Genomic DNA, 23,211 nt, shown 5'->3' with positions numbered 1-23,211 from the left:
ATCTGACATTACCACTGAATACCAAACACTGCATGTAACATCAAACATTACCACTGAATACCAAACACTGCATGTAACAGCAGACATTACCACTGAATACCAACCACTGCATGTAACATCAGACATTACCACTGAATACCAAACACTGCATGTAACATCAGGCATTTACCACTGAATACCAAACACTGCGTGTAACATCAGACATTACCACTGAATACCAACCACTGCATGTAACATCTGACATTACCACTGAATACCAAACACTGCATGTAACATCAGGCATTTACCACTGAATACCAAACACTGCATGCAACAGCAGACATTACCACTGGATACCAAAACCTGCATGTAACATCATACATTACCACTGAATACCAAACACTGCATGTAACATCAAACATTACCAATGAATACCAACCACTGCATGTAACATCAGACATTACCAAGGAATACCAAATCCTGCAAGTAACATCAGACATTACCAATGAATACCAAATCCTGCATGTAACAGCAGATATTACCAATGAACACCAACCACTGCATGTAACACCTGACATTACCACTGAATACCAAACACTGCATGTAACATCAGACATTACCAATGAATACCAACTACTGTGTGTAACATCTAACATTACCACTGAATACCAAACACTGCATGTAACATCAGACATTACCAATGAATACCAAATCATGCATGTAACAGCAGACATTACCACTGAATACCAAAACCTGCATGAAAAAGCTGACATCTGCACCGGATACCAAACACTGCATGTAACAGCAGACATTATCACCCAATACCAAATACTTCATTTGACAACAGACATTACCAAAAATACCAAACACTGCTTGTAACAGCAGACATTACCACCCAGTACCAAAAATTGCATGCAATAACTGACATTTACCACTGAATATCACACTGCATATAACAGCAGACATTACCACTGAATACCAACCACTGCATGTAACAGCAGACATTACCATTAACTGTATACCAAAAACTGCATGTAACAATAGACATTACCACTGACTACCAAAACTGCATGTAACAGCAGACATTACCATTAACTGTATACCAAAAACTGCATGTAACAATAGACATTACCACTGACTATCAAAACTGCATGTAACAGCAGACATTACCATTAACTGTATACCAAAAACTGCATGTAACAATAGACATTACCACTGACTACCAAAACTGCATGTAACAACAGACATTACCAAAATAACAAAAGATGCATATTTACTGTAGTACAGCCTTGCCAAGTGCAGTTGGAAAAATATATATTTATTGTAGTACAGCCGTGCCAAGTGCAGTTGGTAAAATACTTTTAATAACAGGATAATCAATGAAAGTGTTTCATTACCCTGTTGCAAAAAGTCATTTAGTAAGCAGTTGATTATGGTGTTGCTCTAGAAGTCAAACACTTATATAATCATATTGTACCTTGTCAATAATCAGGAATCTTACTGGCTGTGTTACAGTCATGATTATTCAACTATGGACAATTTTCATGTATTCACTCATTTTTGAAGGAGGGGTTTCATGTAATATTGGGGAATTCAACAAATTAGGAAGAAAACATGGGATAAGCAATTTTACTTGTTGTTCAATCCATGATATATAAATATATCTACATAATGTTAACTGGATGTATCCAATGATGGTGTTGGTAAGAAATAATAACCATTACAGCAGCCAATTAAAATGTCTTTACATCACCAACCCCTAACCTGAAATCTGCTAGTTATTACCAGGAAAACAATATACTCTGGATCACATTAACCAATACATATTCATGGACATTTAATTTCATGAATTTGTCATTTAACAAAACATAATAATTGATCAAATACTGAATAATAATATCTATATCTCTAAAAAAATGTATAAACTCATTCATTTTTGTGCATTTCTGAGCAAATTGGCATAATCCTTACAGCTGTAATTGGGTTGATATGCAAGTTATTCATTGCTAACACTAGTATAAATTCTGATATCTGACTCAAAGAAGATACCGATATCCTTCTGCATTTACGTACAAGCAACAACTTAATATCACTGTTTGAACTGGGGATTTCTATTAGGACTGTGTGAATTTCTAGCAAGTGTACATTGTTATAAATGGACATAGCAGGTACTTTGTTTAGTAAAGAAGAACACAATCCATGAGTAATTTTATCAATGTAATATTTGCTTTGTGAAGTAATGAAGGACACAAACCCTTAGTAATTTTATAGATAAGGGCACAAAACATGAGAAATTGTATAGATATATTATGTTCTTTGCAAAGTAAAGTAGGATACAAACCTTGACTAATTTTATGGATATAATATTTTCTTTGTGAAGTAAAGTAGGATACAAACCTTGACTAATTTTAATGGATATAATATGTTCTTTGTGAAGTAGAGATGGATACAAACTTTGACTAATTTTATGGATATAATATTTTCTTTGTGAAGTAAAGAAGGATACAAACTGTGACTAATTTTATGGATATAATATTTTGTTTGTGAAGTAGAGAAGGATACAAACCGTGACTAATTTTATGGATATAATATTTTCTTTGTTAAGTAAAGAAGGATACAAAACTGTGACTAATTTTATGGATATAATATTTTCTTTGTGATGTAGAGATGGATACAAACCATGAGTAATTTTTATGGATATAATATTTTTTTGTGAAGTAAAGAAGGATACAAACCATAAGTAATTTTTATGGATATAATATTTTTTTGTGAAGTAAAGAAGAATACAAACCATGAGTAATTTTTTATGGATATAATATTTTTTTGTGAAGTAAAGAAGGATACAAACCATGAGTAATTTTATGGATATATTTTTTTGTGAAGTAAAGAAGGATACAAACCATGAGTAATTTTTATGGATATAATATTTTTTTGTGAAGTAAAGAAGGATTCAAACTGTGAGTAATTTTTATGGATATAATATTTTTTTGTGAAGTAAAGAAGGATACAAACCATGAGTAATTTTATGGATATAATATTTTTTTGTGAAGTAAAGAAGGATGCAAACTGTGAGTAATTTTTATGGATATAATATTTTTTGTGAAGTAAAGAAGGATACAAATTGTGACTAATTTTATGGATATAATATTTTTTGTGAAGTAAAGAAGGATACAAATTGTGACTAATTTTATGGATATAATATTTTTTGTGAAGTAAACAAGGATACAAACCATGAGTAATTTTTATGGATATAATATTTTTTGTGAAGTAAAGAAGGATACAAACCATGAGTAATTTTTATGGATATAATATTTTTTTGTGAAGTAAAGAAGGATACAAACTGAGTAATTTTTGTGGATATAATATTTTTTTGTGAAGTAAAGAAGGATACAAACCATGAGTAATTTTATGGATGTAATATTTTATTGTGAAGTAAAGAAGGATACAAACCATGAGTAATTTTTATGGATATAATATTTTTTTGTGAAGTAAAGAAGGATACAAACTGTGACTAATTTTTGTGGATATAATATTTTTTGTGAAGCAAAGAAGGATACAAACCATGAGTAATTTTATGGATAAAATATTTTTTGTGAAGTAAAGAAGGATACAAACCATGAGTAATTTTTATGGATATAATGTTTTTTTGTGAAGTAAAGAAGGATACAAACTGTGACTAATTTTTATGGATATAATATTTTTTTGTGAAGTAAAGAAGGATACAAATTGTGACTAATTTTATGGATATAACATTTTCTTTGTGAAGTAAAGGATACAAACCATAGGTAATTTTTATTGATATAATATTTTCTTTGTGAAGTAAAGAAGGATATAAATTGTGACTAATTTTATGGATATAATATTTTTTTGTGAAGTAAAGAAGGATACAAATTGTGACTATTTTTATGGATATAAAATTTTCTTTGTGAAGTAAAGGATACAAACCATGAGTAATTTTATGGATATAATATTTTCTTTGTGAAGTAAAGAAGGATACAAACCATGAGTAATTTTATGGATATAATAATTTCTTTGTCAAGTAAAGAAAGATACAAACCATGTCTTGAGTAATACCAAAAGCAATTTTGCATTTATTACTGCAGCATCTGACAGGCCTTATATCAATGCAGGGCCTTATATCAATGCAAATTCAATCTCAGTCAATAAATTTCCATTGTTCCTCATCTTTCATCAATTTATGATGCGTTTCTCAGCCTGATTCATATTTTACTGAACTCAACCACTTACTTGTCTAACATAGGAAACATTTCCACTATTGGCTCGTTTGACACACACAACAACTCACCCACTGACGTACGAAACATTTCCACTATTGACTGGTTTGACACAGGCAACAACTCACCCACTGACTTGTCTGACAAATGCTTCTATCTTCCTAGTGGAGGGGATGGCCACGAATCCCTTGGCTTTAGGGACTCCATAGGCTCCAATGTCCACATAGAGTTCATCCTGATCCCCTTTTGGGTGCACCATGCCAGGCTGGTTGTACAACATAAATGGACACAGCCAGAGAGGATAAATCTGAAACATACAGCAAACTAACTTCTACAAGAGGAAAGACAATTAACTGCTCCAAAGCTGACATGACTTTTTGCAGCAGAAGCAAAAATCCTAAAGTTGTCTATTTGCTTGCTAGAATTTTGAATCTGAAAGAAAACATAAAAATCAATCTTTTCCTTTTAAATTCCAAATAAATTTCTGGGCATGAGACATGCAGTTTAAACTGCTCTTCAAAAACTTTAAAACTGTCCCAGGCTGCCATAATATACCCCTCCCCCACCCAATATATAATGCTGTCATAGTCTTTAGATCTGGAGAAAAATCAATATTCATCGGCTAATTTCATTTCATAAGTAAAATCTGCATTATTTTATTTCAAAGGTCCCAAACTAAAATCACCAAGAGAGAATTAGTACATTAGCCAAGGGCTGCATTACTGAAACCTTGGCTCATTTAAAAGGTATCCAGTTGAAAAGTTGGAAACAAGAAGTAAACGATGTAACAATCACATTTTTATCAAAACTGGTTAATTGTGCAGAAAATAACTTGCATTATGAATTAATGTACAAATTTTGAGTGTCATTGTGGGCAACAGAAAATAACTCCATGGGACACATGCAACACACAGATCACTATAATGAGAAAATTTTGGAATGCTGAAAACCTATATAACCCTATCCACCTTTGAATGACCCGGCCAGGGTTCGAACCCTCAACCTGCCACATCCCAAGTGGAAATTAGCTACAAAGGTCAATAATAATGGTACTATCAAATGTCTTGCTTGGCACTCAGCATTATGAGGCTAGTGCGAGGACTGTTTGGCCTGGTGTTATAGTAACGTGACTAGGTGGGACATGATGCTACATGTCTGTGGCATGATTCCCTTGTGCTAGATATCACTATAAACTGCCACACTGCAGACATTGCAGCGATATGACTGAAAAATTGTTACAGCTAAATTAAATATCCAAATCACGTGCACATACACATAACCATAGCTGCCAACCCTCATGGATTCACGCCGCAAGCAAAAAATTCACTAATTCTCCAATTCTCAATTATTTTAAATCTTTAATAAAATAACAGATTTCCTATTAAGCACTAGTCATGATATTGGCAGTTGCCAAAATGGTCCAGTACTGCTGGTCACGATATTAGTAGAACTACAGCCGATTGTACAGTTGGCCTGGTAGCAAGCATTTTAGCCTATTTTAATCTACATGTATAACAGTAGTTTTACAAATGCTTTTGAGAGAAACTGGGGCCTAACCAGAATTTTGCTACGCGCATGCGTCACCAACACTGATTTGAATTACCGTTTGGCATTGCATGCAAGATCTTGAAAATGGCTTCACCACCAAGGAAAAAGAAATGTATTGCTTAAAGTTTAATTTGAATATACCAAATATTGGCCATGCATTCTGCCATTAAACATTGATATACATCATGCTTTTTGCACACAGTGTGCCACAAAATTTAGTATTGCGCATGGTGGCAGAGACGATTTGAGGAAGAACATCAGTTGCAAAAAACACGTAGAAGTTGGGAAAATTAAGAATTTGCAGATTTCAACTCTGGAATATTTTAAGCCATCGATGGAAGACCTACAAGCTCCCAATGCTGAAGCATTATTTGTGAGTTTTCTTGTTGAACACAATCTATCTTTATCAGTTGGAGACTATGCTAAACATCTGTTCCGACAAAAGTTCCCAGACTCGAAGATCGCTTCCAAATTTTCCTGTGGAAGAACCAAAAGTGCTGCAGCTCCTGTGCATTCCTCACAGCAACAGAGACAGTGAAAGAGTATTTTCTCTAGTGAGGAAAAATAAGACAGACTGTAGGGCTTCTTAGGTGCAGAAAATTTGTGAGCAATTGTAGTCACCAAGATCAACCAGCAGGCAAAAAGTCTGAACTGTTTTGAAAACAAATTTACGATCAAGCTCAAGCAGTTGAGGAAGTTCAAGTCTGCCACAGTATCATGTCTTGATAAATAACCACAAGAACAAGTGAAGTTTATGAATACCATAATAAATAGAAAAGCAGATATATTTCTGCATATATGTAGTGTTTTAGTTTTATATTGCGATCTTGATATAGTGTAGTATTGATGGTCAGATTGGATGGAGTTATTGTCATGGTATTTTTCACTAATTCATGTCCAAATTCACTAATTTTTATCCCTATTTTCACTAAATTGCAAGCCTGGAAGGTTGGCAGCTATGCATAACTGATGTTAAAATGAAAATCCACATTCTCATTCTTTATCTCATGTTTTAGATTTATTTTTTAAGAACTTGTTTTTATAAAGTCATAACCAGGTTGCATTTCCACCATACAATCACTCATGTGACCATCCTTTAGTTTTAAAACTTTACTAAATGTTTGAACTTTACTGTCACATTAAAGTACAACTGAAATGAAGACTCTTCAACAATACATCCAGTACAGATGGTCATTTCAAATTATAACTAGGAATTGTGAGTCAAGATCTGACGGTAGTCTGACAAATATCGACCCTCATTTATTATCAGGGGGAACTGTCCATGTCTTAGTGTGCTATGAAGCTCTGTTCCTACAGTATCAAAAAGGAAACTGGAGGCAAAATTTTCAAGATTATCTCACTCAACAGCTGACAGCTGATATTAATACTGTTGCCCAGTCCAATTGCTTCGTCAAGCTATATTCACTCTGATGCCTTTTTGTTTTAACAAGTGAATCTATGCACAATTTTGTGGTTGTGTTTTTCAAACTTTGTTAACTGCCATTTCAGTACTTTGAAGAGTGATGGTACTTTCGGAATGTTGAAGTTAATTGAACTAATGGTACAATTTGTTTCATGAAAATAATGTTTAATCACATTCAGCCAAATGTGATTAGACTCATTTGCTTCAATGAAGAAGTTTAGCTAGCAGTTCAACCAAATTTGGGATTCTGCCGATACTATTGCTCATTCACCAACAGCAACACTGTACATGAGCAAAATGGGAAATTTCTACATTTCTTGGAAATAAAGCATACATGATTCATGACAATTTGTGCCCAATCTCTTTTTTTTGGGTGTGATTACGCACCCTGTGCCCCATGACTCATTTAAATGTGTTTATTAACCCCATCCCCCATTCATTTAAGTGATTTTTACAGATGAAACCCTGTGAGTTTAGCCTCAATAAATGCACAGAAACCATAGTTACAGCTCAAACTGGAGGGATTTGTAGAAGAATAGATGAATACATGCACGGACAGACTGGACAAATCTGAACCCTATCCACCTGCCTCTTGGAACAGGGTATAGTAAAACTTTATCCCACCTCTAGCTCATCATGGAAGACCTTCAAAGCCTCTTCAAGTTTTGTCAGTGGTACCAGCATGTCCTGTATAACCTGTTGTTCTTCATACAGCTTCTTGATTGTCTCCCCTTGGGTGAGTTTCAGGAGGGAAATTTTGGGTGGGACACACCAACCAAATAGGTATCGAAAGATTGGGTTGTTGCCAAACGGAATAATATCCTGAAAATGAAGTGTATGCCTGATTTAAAAACAAAATGTATGAAAAACATGACTGCAAAAAAAGTACTGTATTTTGGTTCTCAAAGAATTTTTTAAAAACAGTTTCAGGACTTGTGACTTAAATAAACTTACAAGACCTGACTGAAATTCCACAAGCCCGGACTACAATTTCCACATGCCCAAAATTTCCCCTTTTTAATACTGTCACACAATATTGCAATAGCTACAATTTGAATATAAATTCACTTGGGTTCAAAGGGATTTAAAGATAATGCAAGTGTCATTAGTATTCATCACCATACTCACTAGGGACTGGATGGTCCTGGTGTTCAAACGTTTCTGCTGGATTCTCTGAGTGACATAAGTCAATGTCTTGTTTGCAGTATGTGCAAAGAATTAATAGCCCACCACCCCACTTTTTTGTTCGGCATGTGTGTTTCACAAGGTAAAACTCCATCAAACAAGAGTTCTGAAATCTATTTTTGTTTGGCTTTGCTGATAGCTAACTGCTTCCTAAATCAGCTTCTAAAATGAATTACACTTGAACAATATTCTGAAAACTGAAATAATCATGCTTTGTATTCTATAAATGCAGTCAAATCAGACTTCAAAGAAACATTGCAGCATTTCACAAATATGTCAAAAATATAATACATATGGTTTAAACATTCTCATTCAAGGCAATGATAGGTAACAACTTTTGTTCTTGTACATGCAACTAGCACCTCTTTGATTTACCTATAATGGGTTGTTCCAGTTTCTTATCCTACCTATGCAAATTAACACAATGGACTCACCCAATGCAGCCTTCAAACACATCTTGCTAGCTATTATCAGCCCATTAAGTAACATGTAAAATGGTGATCTATACCTGATCTCTTTGCCTTTAATTGCCACTATTTAAACTGCCCAAGGGATAGTTTTACAACATCTCCAATCATGACTGTTTACCAATTATACATGCTACATATAAGAGGCATATAATGAAAGTGTTTTTTTTTTTTTACATGACTGTGACATGTGGTTTGGGAGTACAAAATCATATTTTTGCATGAAATGACATGCTTCAATTTGATTCAAATCAGATCTCAATTTCACGTAGGATAGTGATGATCTGATTTAGATTGTGCCTTGTTATGACAGGTATGTCATCAGCTTGAAAATATATTTACACATTTCATCAGCGTGATCAAAGTTTCCTCAGGCAAATTATAAATATTTGTTGACAAGCCCAATGGTTACCTCACTTAGAATACAGAATGGGCCCGATCCAGAATTAAAGGGGCCCTGGGTGTTGGGTTATAGGATTTATTGAGCACTGTATTAATAAGAAATTTTTTTAACATTATTCAAGGAATCTGATACAGATGGTGGCAGGTAAATAAAATAGGTCCTTGGTCACTTTCTCAATGGAGAAATCATCTTTCTTATTAAAGCACTTTCGAAAATCCCCTTGCGTTGTTTCTTTAAACAGGTTGGACTGAACATTCCAGAAACTACCAAGACTTTTTAAACATGCATTGTCTGTGTGAGTGTTGATTAACAGCTCCACAAAACAATGACTCTGGATTGTAGTGTCAGCAAATGTCATCTCCAATGTATATAACTTGCACATAATGACTTGTAATATGAACATCTGATAACTATTTTGTTACCACTTGCAAATGCTGATGAGAGAAAAAGCATAAAGGATTTCATAGACAGGTAATACCTGGAGCTCCCAGAAGAGACTTCGGGTGTGGCGATGGTAGTAATGCCGCAATGGTATGTACTCAACCCCTGGACCCCTCTTCAAATAAGTCTGAACATGCTTAAAAAACCAGGGTTTCCAGTAATGTCCAATGGGGTTGATCTGAAATAAGAAATCACTAATGTTTATGTGCAATTTATAAAAATTCAAAGATCACAGATGCTATGTCAGCACCAAGAAAATCACTAATATAATGTGTATGTGCAATTTATAAAAATTTGAAGATCACAGATGCTATGTCAGCACCAAGAAAATAAAAAAATAAAATTATTAACAGTAAGTTAGAAGGAAAAAAAGAGGCAGATGGAACACTGTATTCCAACTGCAAATTCCTGTGGCCACTTAGTACTCAATGTTGACCAGTGACCGTTTCTTTTTGGATGCTCAATGTTAGTGCTAAGGTGCTTGTCCTAAAGATTTTTTAAAGGACTCAAATTTCGAAGTTTTGAACAAGTTCTTCAAATCAGACACACTTAAGTTCGCAACTAAATTACACTACCATTTTTAGTACATCTACATTGTATTAATAGAAATCCAACAATTCACAGCATAGTTATGTCAGGGAAACCAAAGTTAGAAGGATAGAAAATAGGTCGTCACAGCTCCTGTAATCCTGGAAATTAAACTCGTTCATACCATACTTGCAGCATTTTGATGGTTGTAATATGTTCAGCTGGCAAAAATCAGGTTGTTTTTAATCTCCATTAACATACAGAACAAAACTGAGATTTGAATGAAATATATCACTAGCAAGAACCTTCATTTGTTATTAAACAAGTAATTTACTAATAGCAGCCAGCCAAATGCTGGCTTGCTAGCATTAATTTTAAGCCCTGCATTCATTTAAAGGTACATGCCAATTTTAAGCCCTGCATTCATGTAAAACTATATGCCAGTTTTAAGCCTGCATTCACATACAGCTATATGCTAGTTTTAAGCCTGACATTCACATAAAGCTGCATGCCAATTTTAAGCCCTGCATTCATATAAAGCTGCATGCCAATTTTAAGCCCTGCATTCATATAAAGCTGCATGCCAGTTTTAAGCCCTGCATTCCAATTTTAAGCCTTGCATTCATGTAAAGCTACATGCCAATTTTAAGCCTAAAGCAGCATGCCAATTTTAAGCCCTGCATTTATAAAAACCTGCATGCCAATTTTAAGTTCTGCATTTATATAAAGCTGTATGCCAAATTTAAGCCCTGCATTCACATAGAGCTGCATGCCAATTTTAAGCCTTGCATTCATGTAAAGCTGCATGCTAATTTTAAGCCTTGCATTCATGAAAAGCTGCATGCCAATTTTAAGCCAGCATTCACATAAAGCTTCATGCCAATTTTAAGCCCTGCATTCACGTAAAGCTACAGGCCAATTTTAAGCCCTGCATTCATATAAAGCTGCGTTCTAATTTTAAGCACTGCAATCACATAAAGCTACATGCCAATTTTAAGCCAAAAGCAGCATGCCAATTTTAAGCCTTGCATTCATGAAAAGCTGCATGCCAATTTTAAGCCAGCATTCACAAAAAGCTACATGCCATTTTGAAGCCTAAAGCAGCATGCCAATTTTAAGCCCTGCATTCATGAAAAGCTACATACCAATTTTAGGCCTGCATTCAGATGAAGCTGGATGCCAATTTTAAATCCTGCGTTCATGTAAAGCTACATGCCAATTTTAAGTCCTGCATTCATAAAAAGCTTCATGCCAATTTTAAGCCCTGCATTCACGTAAAGCTACATGCCAATGTTAAGCCCTGCATTCATATAAAGCTGCATTCTTATTTTAGACACTGCAATCACATAAAGCTACATGCCAATATTAAGCCCTGCATTCACAGAAAGCTACATACCATATCTGGTTGCAATCCAAGAGTTCTTTGTAAAGTGATCTCACAGAAACTAAAGTTAGGAGACATGGTAATTTGGGCCACTATTCATTTAAAATGACATTTTGGAAAAGTTGGAAATGAAACTCATTTATGGTCTAAATATAAAGAGTCAAGGCAAATTTAGTTGAAATACAACAATCCATGGTAATGTTAACATGCAGAAACCTTTATTGAGAGACAGGGCGATCCAGGACCAAAATTGCTGTGAATGAATTTGAAGCCAGGATGATCGAGAACCTAAACTCCAGTAAATGATATTGTGGAAAGCTGGAAATCAAATTTATTCACTGTCTCATCCAAATAAAGCTGTATGCCAAATCTAATAACCCTTGGTAAAGAGCCCTTGCAGAAACCATGTCAGGATGCAGAGCAATTGGAGCCTATAAATAATTAATGCTGCAGAACAATGAAAATCAAACATCACTTAAGGTCTCAACTATGTGAATCTACATGCTAAATATAGTTGTTATCCAAGTGACCTTAGTTAAGTTACTTTGCAATAACCATAGTTACGAGGTTGATCACTAAAGGGCAATAACTCTTCTAAATAATGACTTTGAATACTGAAAATCAAACTTATTCAAGCCATTTCTACTCACTCCAGTTTATCACCTGACTAAGTATGTAAAGCACTCAGAAGACCAGTAAGAACTTAATGGACTAGTGGCCATGTAGATATTTTCTACTCACTCCAGTGTGTCACCTGACTACTGTATTTGCCGGTCTATACGTTAATGCGGAGTATAAGTCGAATCAGCAAATTTGGCAAATTTTCCATCTTTCATCCTTATATAAGTCTATGCTGAGAATAAGACAAGGCCAGATCAACACCTCAGATTGTGTTTTTCAATTCGTTCCACAAAGCATCACAAATTTTATCCTACCTGTAACTCAATAACCTTTCCAGTCAGGATCATTAAATGAAACTAAAAGTACCTAATTTATTTCACAATAAGAATTTAAACTTATTATGTACTTTTAGCTACATATAATGATGCTGACCCAAAAACTGATTGAGTTACACATAAGATAAAACTTACAATGCTGTGTGGAATTAAATTATAATAACTTCAGGTTTTATAAATATTAAAAGTATCACTATATGCTATTTCAGATTACCATCAATAGGGAAACTGCATCATTAATACTAAAATGCATTTTCCAGGGGTGGGTATGGGGAGAGGGGAAGAGAGATACAGAGAGAAGGATGCATATGTATTCCATCGCATTTTTCTTTTTGCACCTCATGTTCAAAATAAAATATGAGAGAGAGAGAGAGAAAGTTTAGCTATTCATGGATTTTTTTGTTCTTTTTTTTGAACTTATTGCCTCCATGTTCCTGAAGCTTTTGTCAAAGAGAGAAAACATTATTAAATGAAACAGTAAATGTAAACTATGACAATACATAACATAATCCTTCAGGGTTTAAATATTCATAATAGTTATATCCTTATAGTCTCCATTAGGTTAAATCCCAAGAATGACCATTTTGCATGCTGTCTAATTTTCTTTGCAAGTATAATGACCTCTCCATTCCCAACAATTAAGATTTTTTTTAAAAGTTGATGTACTCTTCCTGTACTTAAGCGGCAATTGTTTTTGATATTTGCTCATGCCAGATGTACTTTAAATTGCTGTTGGTTCCATTGGCAAGTTCAAAAATGTCACTGGCTGAGAAATTTACAATAGTAACCACCTGGCATTTCCTTTAACCATAGGGTACGGTATTCATAATACCCATGGGTAGCCCCATTTCCCTATTGGTAGCCACGCTAATCTGATCTGGTCTGCAGAATCATGACCTCAAAAAGGTGTTATCCTGGAATGATTGAATACAGCCGTAGCATATTAAATCTGCATGAGAATACCACTACAAAGCCATGTGATTCTTGTAATAATTGAAGTGGAAACAAAAATTAGAAGGAATTGCTTAACTAGTCATATTAATTGATAATGGAATATGGTACTGCACTTATACACAAATAAAATCAGTTATCAGGTAAGTGAACAATACAGATTTACAATCGTGAAGACATCTCTGTCTGTCTCTCTCAATGGGGCATACAGATTATTTGATCATTAGGTGCAAGAAGAAAATTGTGATGGATTATGTCTTTGTCATGGTTATTCATCTTCTAACTTGTAAATTCTAACACATACACATATATATAATTATATTTAAACAATGTATATTACAAACAACATACATTACTGGTGCATTCTGCTTTAGTGCAATCACATCTGATCTATGTTAATTTTTAATACTGACAATCATGTAATTGTTCGAAATCCTCAATGTGGGATCCTATATTTGTTCATACATGATCTCTTCCCCAAAATGAAATATTTTTTACACGTTATTTTCCATACTCTTGGAGAATTAATTTCCATGCAAAAAATATGATAAAGCAATTCAGATGACAAAATCCATATATAAGTTGATTTGGAGTATAAGATGAAGCTAAGATTTTCTGGTCAAAAAGTATTGTCTAAGCTGGCAAATATAGTATGTAAAACACTCAAAAGACCAGTAAGAACTTAATAATGTACTAGTGGTCATGTAGATCTTTTCTGAGTTTCCATCCAGTCCAGTATTGTACTTTTTCTATGTATGATTGTGCCCTTAATGTGACAAATAATATTTTGCATTATTTTCATACAATGAATTAAAGAGTATTAAATAAGCCAAAAATTATGATCTTTGCTGTTGGACTAACCTTGTCAGCTTCAGCATCATCCGTCATACTGGCAGTCATGATAACAGCAGAATCCTCTGAATAAACCAAAGCCTCAACAAATTCATTCTTAGAAGGGTTCTCTGATTCTTCCCTGTACACTTTAATTAGATCTGCTTTACTATGGACAGGAACGTAGTCGATCTTCACATACTTTTTGGCAGGTATAATTTTGATTTCTGCCGAAACTAAAAATCCAAGGGTTCCATAGGACCAAGGGACTGCATGGAAAAGATCTGGGTTATCTTCCTGGAAAGAGTAATGTGAATTTTCTCTTGAACTTCATTCAAACAATCTAATTTCTCTCTTCTTTCTTCTCTTTGAAAATATTAGATCTTCTCATCTTTTTTTCCTCTGAAAACATGGTTGAAAATGGTACTTTTTCTCACTTTGTTTTGTATTCAGCTATGTTTATCTCTCATATTAATTTCTTAAATCTTTATTGAATGAATGAAATGTTAACAAGTATGTTGTGCCTTCTCCCTTATATAAAAAGACTAGCTGATCCAAGTAATTACTAATAAACTCTAAACAGATAACTCTAAGATTAACAGAATGAATCAAAAACAGCTCAGTGACCACTGCTATTGCTGAACAATGGCTTACTGAACATTGTTATTGCTGACTCAGTGAAAGTGCTACATAAGAGACAGGCTTAAAGATTATTGCCTGGATCAGTTCCAACACTTTCATGATTGCCACTATATACCACATACAAATTCCAATATCATAACTTCAAAAATCAGTTGATTTTCATGAAATTTTTAGTTCACATTGAAAAGTCATTTTTCTATCCATGGATATTTTGCCATATTAAAGCTTTGATTTCTACATAGATTACAATGCAAATTAATAGATAAAGATCACAATACAAATAAAGAGAAAAAGATCACAACACAAATGAATAGAGATCACAATGCAAATGAATAGAAAGAGATCACAATACAAATGAACAGAAAGAGATCACAACACAAATGAATAGAGATCACAATACAAATGTATAGACAGAGATCACAATACAAATGAAGAGAAAGAGCTCACAATACAAATGTATAGACAGAACTCAAAATACAAATGTATAGAAAGAGCTCACAATACAAATGTATAGACAGAGATCACAATACAAATGTATAGACAGAGATCATAATACAAAGGTATAGACAGAGATCACAATACAAATGAAGAGAAAGAGCTCACAATACAAATGAACAGACAGAGATCACAATGCAAATGAATAGAGATCATAATACAAATGAATAGACAGAGATCACAATGCAAATGAATAGAGATCATAATGCAAATGAATAGATAGAGATCACAATGCAAATGAATAGAGTGGCTCTGAGTGACCGAGTGGTCTAAAGCGCTCTCCGTTACGGATCACTGCCATCTCACCTCTGTCTGCGTGGGTTCGAGTCTAGGATTCGGCCAATGTGGGTATGTGAGAAAGCTTGCCAGCAGCTTCTCGTGGGTCGGTCGGTTGTTCCCGGGGTTTTCCCCAGGTTCTTCCTCCACCATTAATACTGGCTGCCATGCATAGTCTATCGTGTGCTGAAAAATGGTGTTAAAGCCCACAACAACAACAGCAAATGAATAGAGATTACAATGCAAATGAATAGAGAGAGCAATGCAAATGACTAAACAGAGATCACAATGCAAATGAATAGACAGAAATAACAATGCAAATGAACAGATAGCGATTAAAATGCAAATGAACAGATAGAGATTACAATGCAAATGACTAGACAGAGATCCCAATGCAAATGAACAGAGATCACAATACAAATGAACAGACAGAGATCAAAATGCAAATGAATAGTGATTACAATGCAAATGAATAGAGATTACAATGCAAATGAATAGAGAGATTACAATGCAAATGAATAAATAGAGATTACAATGCAAATGAATAGATAGAGATCACAATGCAAATGAACAGAGATCATAATGCAAATGAATAGAGATAGCAATGCAAATGAATATAAAGAGATTACAATGCAAATGAATAGATAGAGATTACAATGCAAATGAATAGATAGAAATCACAATGCAAATGAATAGAGATCACAATGCAAATGAATAGAGATCACAATGCAAATGACCAGATAGAGATCCCTATGCAAATGAATAGACAGAGATCCCAATGCAAATTAATAGATTGAGATCACAATGCAAATGAATAGATAGAGATTACAATGCAAATGAATAGATAGAAATAACAATGCAAATGACTAGAGATCACAGTGCAAATGAATAGAGATCACAATGCAAATGAATAGACAGAGATTACAATGCAAATGAATAAAAAGTGCTATCTCAATTCAGGCAATCCATTAATAAGGTCATACATCACTAAATGACATATCTACAATTTATGCAGCAATGTGATTTTTCACAAAACAAATGCCTACGAAATATAGGAATCATAAGTTTATAATTAGCATTTTTTTCACAAATACCTTAGAACATTTGACAACACTCCCATCAGCGAGAACTAGTTCAAATGATACACAGCAGTGTTGAAAGAGGCCATACTTGTGTGATGAAGTCTCAACACCAACCCCCATTATCAGACCACCTGAAATAATAAACAATACCATGAAATGACTGATACTCTATGAGCTGAAAAGAATTTAGAGGAATCAAAGTTAAGCTTTTTTTTAAAAATCCATCTCTGATATTCTTCAGAAACCCCAACATACCTAATTTGGCAACAAAATATTTTCTTTTGTTTGAGTTAATATTTATTCACAAGATATCTGTAAGTATGGTGCGAAGTTCATTTTAGTGAAAACTCCATGTCAGTGCCACTACAGATGCAACTGGAGCAGTGATAACAATTCAAGATGGCTAAAGTGCCATTTTGGAGGATGGCAGTCAAGACAGCCATTTTGGAGGGCAGATAAGTACTATTTCATTAGATATAGCTACATATTGCTTCATCATCTTTAGTGATAAACCCAGGTCAACAGGACCATTTGTTTTGGAAATGTAGCCATATAACTATTTTCAGTGTAGTCTGGTGTAAACCACAAGTCAAAATGACAGTCCAGTCAAGAATAATTTCAAGACAGCTGTGGAGAACCATTTACATTTTAGGATCTTTAGCTGAGTGTGTTTGCAAAAGTTCTGCTCCAATCCTCCCAGTAGTGTAGGAGGACTAGTAATAAAAATTTGTGTGAATGGATGGGTGACAAATCAAAGATCATTACATAAGATCCTCTTGTCCATGACTAATAATCAACTAATAATCAAGCACGTGGCTGGAGCCTACAATCTAATATTGTGTAGAGGGGGAATAATATTGCTATTATTGTTTACTGCATTGTTGTTATTATGGGTTTCATGTTATTCTTCAGCACATGATAGTCCTGACAAGGGGGCCAGTATATTTGGTGGAAGAAGAATTTTGGAAAATTCTGGTAAGAACTTCAGAAGCTACTTGCAAGCTTTCTCACATGGTAAGAACTTCAGAAGCTACTTGCAAGCTTTCTCACATGGTAAGAACTTCAGAAGCTACTTGCAAGCTTTCTCACATACCCATAATGGTTGAGACTGAGACTCAAAACCACACATACATAGGTGAGATGTCAGTGATCTATAAAGGCAAGTGCCTAAGACCACTCGGTCACCATTGGCCTACTAAATATAATGTATAAAGTAGAATATTAATAATGTACTGAAGAAAATTGGTAGCATAAAGAATATGGTATATACTCCCTTTATATATGTGGCCTGATATCTTAGGAATAATGCCCACAACGGGGCAGTGTAAACTTATGAACCCTCTCAAAAAATGCCTCAAATAATTCAATATTATACTAAGCTATTAAAACATCACTGAAATTATTATGCATGAAGAAACTGAAACTCACAATTTCAAAACAGTGGCCATATAAATTTACTGCTTCTATCATATTTATTGGTCTATGCTACAGATCTGTTCTACAGATAATTTCAAGCAAACAGTGTAGACCCTAATCTGAAGGTATATAATGCAATGACAAATTTGGATTTAGGCTTCTGTAGTGGGATGAGTCTATAACATGGTACAAAATATGTATGTAATTAATTAAACACTAAGTTTGCAATAAGTCAAGTGATAATATATAAAGTATGCAAAGAATTCTATAGAAGTCAAAATCAACATACCAACAGTCAAGTCATCAAGTTCAGGCAGGACAGGCAATGTCCATCCTAGCGGAATCAAAGTGGCCGTAATCTGACCCATTGACACAAGTGGTTCAACATGGACAATCTGTCTTTCTGTGTCAACCTCGAGAATGTCAATCATATTGACTTCTATGTTACAGAGGGTTTTCTTGTAAAGTCCTCGCCTGAAGCTGACCGTTGCCCACCCTGGACGTGCTGTGCACATCATAGTCTTCATTCCATCATCCCTCCATGCCCTTACCTGTAAAAGAAAGAAACATTCTGTAAAAGAAAGAAGAGAAAAACATTATAAGAATGGTTGATCCAAGTCCACCCCCACTGTAGCTGTTACAAACAGCCTCACATACAGCCATTGACCTCCCAAAATGCAGCTCATTTAAAGAGTCCAGGGAAAAATCGCTGAAGGAAACTTTATCATCTTAAAACCCAAATAATGATCTATGCTTATGTGACCTTGACCTCTGAACTTTAAATCAATAGAATACGGTACTGCCATAACAAATTAGCAGACTTCTTAAAAAGTGTGATATATTTGGGACCACATGATACTTTAGTTATCATGCAACAACAACCCATTTCATTTCTGCTACAGACACCTTAAAATTGATAATAAGCTGCATTCATTCAAGTGCAGTGAGACTTATCACATTTTGGGTACCAATGACATTGATAAGACCTTCTGACTCAACAGGTATACCAGAGGAAAATGAATCCTTTCCACTACAATGTCCACTTAAACCCATCCATGGATTGTAGAAGGCCTCAGGGAAGATTGGTCAGTTAACCAAATGAGCTTTTTTTTAAAAATAAAGTCATTATTATTATTATTATTATTATTATTATTATTATTATTATTATTATAAGTACAGTATGTGACAACTAATCCTGCTGTGTAGAACCCATTTTTACTCTTTCAGTTATATTGACCTTGACCACTTACCTATTGACCCTAAAAGTAATAGTGTTCTTCCTTACACCAGATGCAAGCCATTTATATAGTTTCATAATCATAGACTATGGAGAAGTCATTAGCTACTGTGCAAAATCCTTTTTTTTTCTCCTTTCAGCCACTGTGAACATGACCTTTGGCCTCTTGACCCTCAAATTAATAAGATTCTTCCTTATCAAGTGCAAGCTACCTACAAAATCTGCTAACTGTTGATATGGAGAATTTGGGTTATTGTGTGGAATCTGCTTTTCTTCTTTCAGACTTTAGTTTAACTTTTCACCCTTGACCCGGACCTTTGAGACTTTGTTCCTAAAATGAATAGGGTTCTTCCTTACTCCATGTGCTAGCTATCCACAAAGTTATTGTACAGAAAAGAAATTGGTAACAAACAGATGGATGCGACAGATCGTAATATAATACATTCTGCCTTATGATGGGCATAAACATATAACATTAGTTTAAATAATATCTTGTTTATAAATGCACTGACGAGATTCAGACCTGAATAACGGGTAATATAAAGGTTGTTCAGATTTAGTTGTCAGAGATGAAGACTGTATTGTATGTAGTACCAGATCATGTGATAATGAATAGAACAGTATCAGTTTTATGCACATTATAAGAGGATCAAAAAATGGCATATTTATATTAACTTAATTTCTTCTACCTGTGGAAAAATGAGAAAATATTTTTCTATGATGGGAAATTTGATTCTAATATTGCATCATTTATTTATTTATTTTAAATCTCCTCTTTTCAACTGAAAATCAGAAAAATATTAGGGCTGGAATTTCCATATATGTTGTGATAATATTCACTGAAGTTAAGATTTGTGCATTTTCAATTACAACTACATTCCTTAAATATTGTTTATTGCAACTAATTTCATGACAGCAAGAATTTTCACATAATAATAGGGACAATTATTTATGACTGTCAGAGAAACTTATCTTTTTAGTTCGACTGTCAAAAAACAACACAATGACATTTTAGTATTCTGCATCATAATAAAACTAATTCTCTAGTGTGCTGTGTTTCTTCACATCACTATTTTGTCTTAGAACCTTTGCAGTGTCTTGGCTCTAGTAGCACCAGCTAGAAAGACAGAACCTTTGAAGTGTCTTGGCTCTAGTGGCACTAGCTAGAAAGACAGACCTTTGCAGTGTATTGGCTTTAGGGGCACTAGCTAGAAAGACAGAACCTTTGCAGTGTCTTGGCTTTAGGGGCACTAGCTAGAAAGACAACCTTCACAGTGTATTGGCTCTAAGGGGACTAGCTAGATAAACAGAACCTTTGCAGTGTCTTGGCTCCAGAGGCACTAGCTAGAAAGACAGAACCTTTGCAGTGTCTTGGCTCTAGTGGCACTAGCTAGAAAGACAGAACCTTTGCAGTGTCTTGGCTCTAGAGGCACTAGCTAGAAAGACAGAACCTTTGAAGTGTCTTGGCTCTAGAGGTACTAGCTAGAAAGATAGAACCTTTGCAGTGTATTATCTTTAGGGGCACTAGCTAGAAAGACAGAACCTTCACAGTGTATTGGCTCTAAGGGGACTAGCTAGAAAGACAGAACCTTTGCAGTGTCTTGGCTCTAGAGGCACTAGCTAGAAAGACAGAACCTTTGCAGTGTATTGGCTCTAACAGGACTAGCTAGAGAGACAGAACCTTTGCAGTGTACTGGCTCTAGGGGGACTAGCTAGAAAGACAGAACCTTTGCAGTGTACTGGCTATAGGGGGACTAGCCAAAAAGACAGAACCTTTGCTGTGGATTATCTCTACAAGGACAAGAGAGACAGAGACAGAGAATTCCTGTAATACCAAATGTCTCTAGGATTGCATAATAGTTTGAAGCCAAGACACACATACAATTTTTCTGAATTACAAAACTAACAAGGAGCTTTTCTGAAGTCCTTATCCAAACATGTAAAACAAAATGGTCACATGCAAAGTATACTCTGAAAAGAAACCCAAAACTGGTATGTCTAATATAGCTCAACACTAACATTTATTGTTGATGTGTACAAAGCAGTGTTACCCTATGGATAATCCAAAATTGTGCATTAGAACAGCTTTGAATGTCAGATTGTAAACCTTGTGCAATACATCATTTGACTTGATGGCAGGGGCTCTCTTTGCCATTATCTGAACTGACAAGCTACTAAAAAATGGATGACTAGCTGAATCTTACCAACTACTAAGACTTAGATGATTGAAGAAATTTGTCAGCTGCATTATTAAACTTTAGTAAGGAAATCACATAAATAAACAAGGAAACAGTTGCATATTTCTCTTTCATTCTCTCTCTCTCTTTTGAAAGATACGACTGCTGATCAACATAGCCCTTTTACTCCATTCAGGATTGTGCTATAAAAGAATGCAAGCTTTCCTTTGTTTTCCTGTAGCTTATTTCTTTTCTTAACACATTAACCCCTGGTGATGAGTTTACATGGCAGGAGATAGTAGCTTACTGCCAAACTCTGTAGTGTCAAAAGTGGGTGGTATTATAGAAAGGTAGATGAATGCAGCTCTACAATGATACCAAATAATCTGGAATTTCTAGTTGTACTACAAAATACAGAGGGGAAAACTTCATTTTTTGGACCCGATTTTTTTGAACCCAAAATTCACCAGTGGTCGGAATCTGATCATGTGTCCGGATTTTAGACTTTTTGGTTGCAGATCTAAGGCAGACCCGCATGAACTGCAAACAGACAGATGAACCTTTGCAAAAAGTAGGATAAGATGGACATTTGGAACAAAGAGTGGTCTCCATACGAAGTCTGTTAATCAAAAACAAAAAAGAAGAACTCCAACTTTTATCCTTCTGCTTATGCACGAGTCAAAATAGCCAATGAAAAATGATGTTTCTAACACAACTAGGCAGTATGCTAATGGAAGATCACCTGGAAGTTGATGTTTTAGGATGTATTCAGAAATAGCTTTCAAAATGCGTTTCCTACTTGAATTTCAGACGAAAATGACAACAACCTCCAGGGGTTAATGTGTTAAAAATTAATTGTATATTTGCACAACGGAGTTCTAATTTTAATCTGATCACACAATATATAATATCACCATTATCTGTCAACAATGGTTTCGTCTGCACCATCCAAAAATTGACATCCATCTCCCCATCTCTGTCTGGCACATGTGCACACAAAGACTAAAATAAGTTCTGCAGGTTTCATTCTTGTGTGTATGTGTATGTGTGATTAGGATTTTTAACGTAGCTTTAACAATTTTTCAATCATATCTCTACAATGTCTGCAGTTTGGCAGTTTATAGTGATGTCTAGCACTGGGGCATTATGCTGCAGACACGTAGTATGATGTCCCACCCGTTCACATTATCCTGACACCAGGCCGACCAGTCCTAACACTAACCTCTTAATGCTGAGTGTCTCGCAAGGCAGCTGTTAGTACCATTTTTTTAGGTCTTTGGTATGACTCGGCAGGGGTTCGAACCCACGACCTTCCACTTCTGGGTTTCATTCTTAATATTTGTCAATTAGCCCTGCATTTGCATTAACATGGACAACATATTAAAGTGAGATCAATTTCTGCTTTATAGTTTACATGCAATTTATACTTGAATTTTTATGTACTTTTGTATGATGTTTTGCTAACATTAATTGCAAATTCGTAGACTGAGTTGTAGAGGCAAAAGATAATTGCCTGAGCATGCTCCCTCTATTCCTCTGTCTTTCCCTCTCTCTA

General features: G+C 34.8%; 1 protein-coding gene across 1 annotated transcript in view; it reads right to left on the bottom strand.

Moving 5' to 3' along the window:
* LOC149808033 (delta(24)-sterol reductase-like) overlaps positions 1-23,211 on the bottom strand; it is a 46,426-nt gene that overhangs the window by 10,874 nt on the left and 12,341 nt on the right. Inside the window, exons 2-7 of the mRNA XM_089972835.1 lie at positions 18,532-18,793; positions 16,839-16,957; positions 14,362-14,628; positions 9,719-9,859; positions 7,810-8,007; positions 4,343-4,521 (exon numbers count right to left, since the gene is read on the bottom strand). Of these exons, the coding sequence (XP_089828961.1) occupies positions 4,343-4,521; positions 7,810-8,007; positions 9,719-9,859; positions 14,362-14,628; positions 16,839-16,957; positions 18,532-18,793 (1,166 nt within the window). The remainder of the gene's footprint in view (positions 1-4,342; positions 4,522-7,809; positions 8,008-9,718; positions 9,860-14,361; positions 14,629-16,838; positions 16,958-18,531; positions 18,794-23,211) is intronic.

This window comes from Sinohyriopsis cumingii, chromosome 1 (genome assembly GCF_028554795.1).
Source record: "Sinohyriopsis cumingii isolate HCF-2022 chromosome 1, ASM2855479v2, whole genome shotgun sequence".
NCBI lineage: Eukaryota > Metazoa > Mollusca > Bivalvia > Unionida > Unionidae > Sinohyriopsis > Sinohyriopsis cumingii.
The sequence above is the reverse complement of the archived record's forward strand: the minus strand, read 5'-3'. Positions and strand labels throughout refer to the sequence as shown.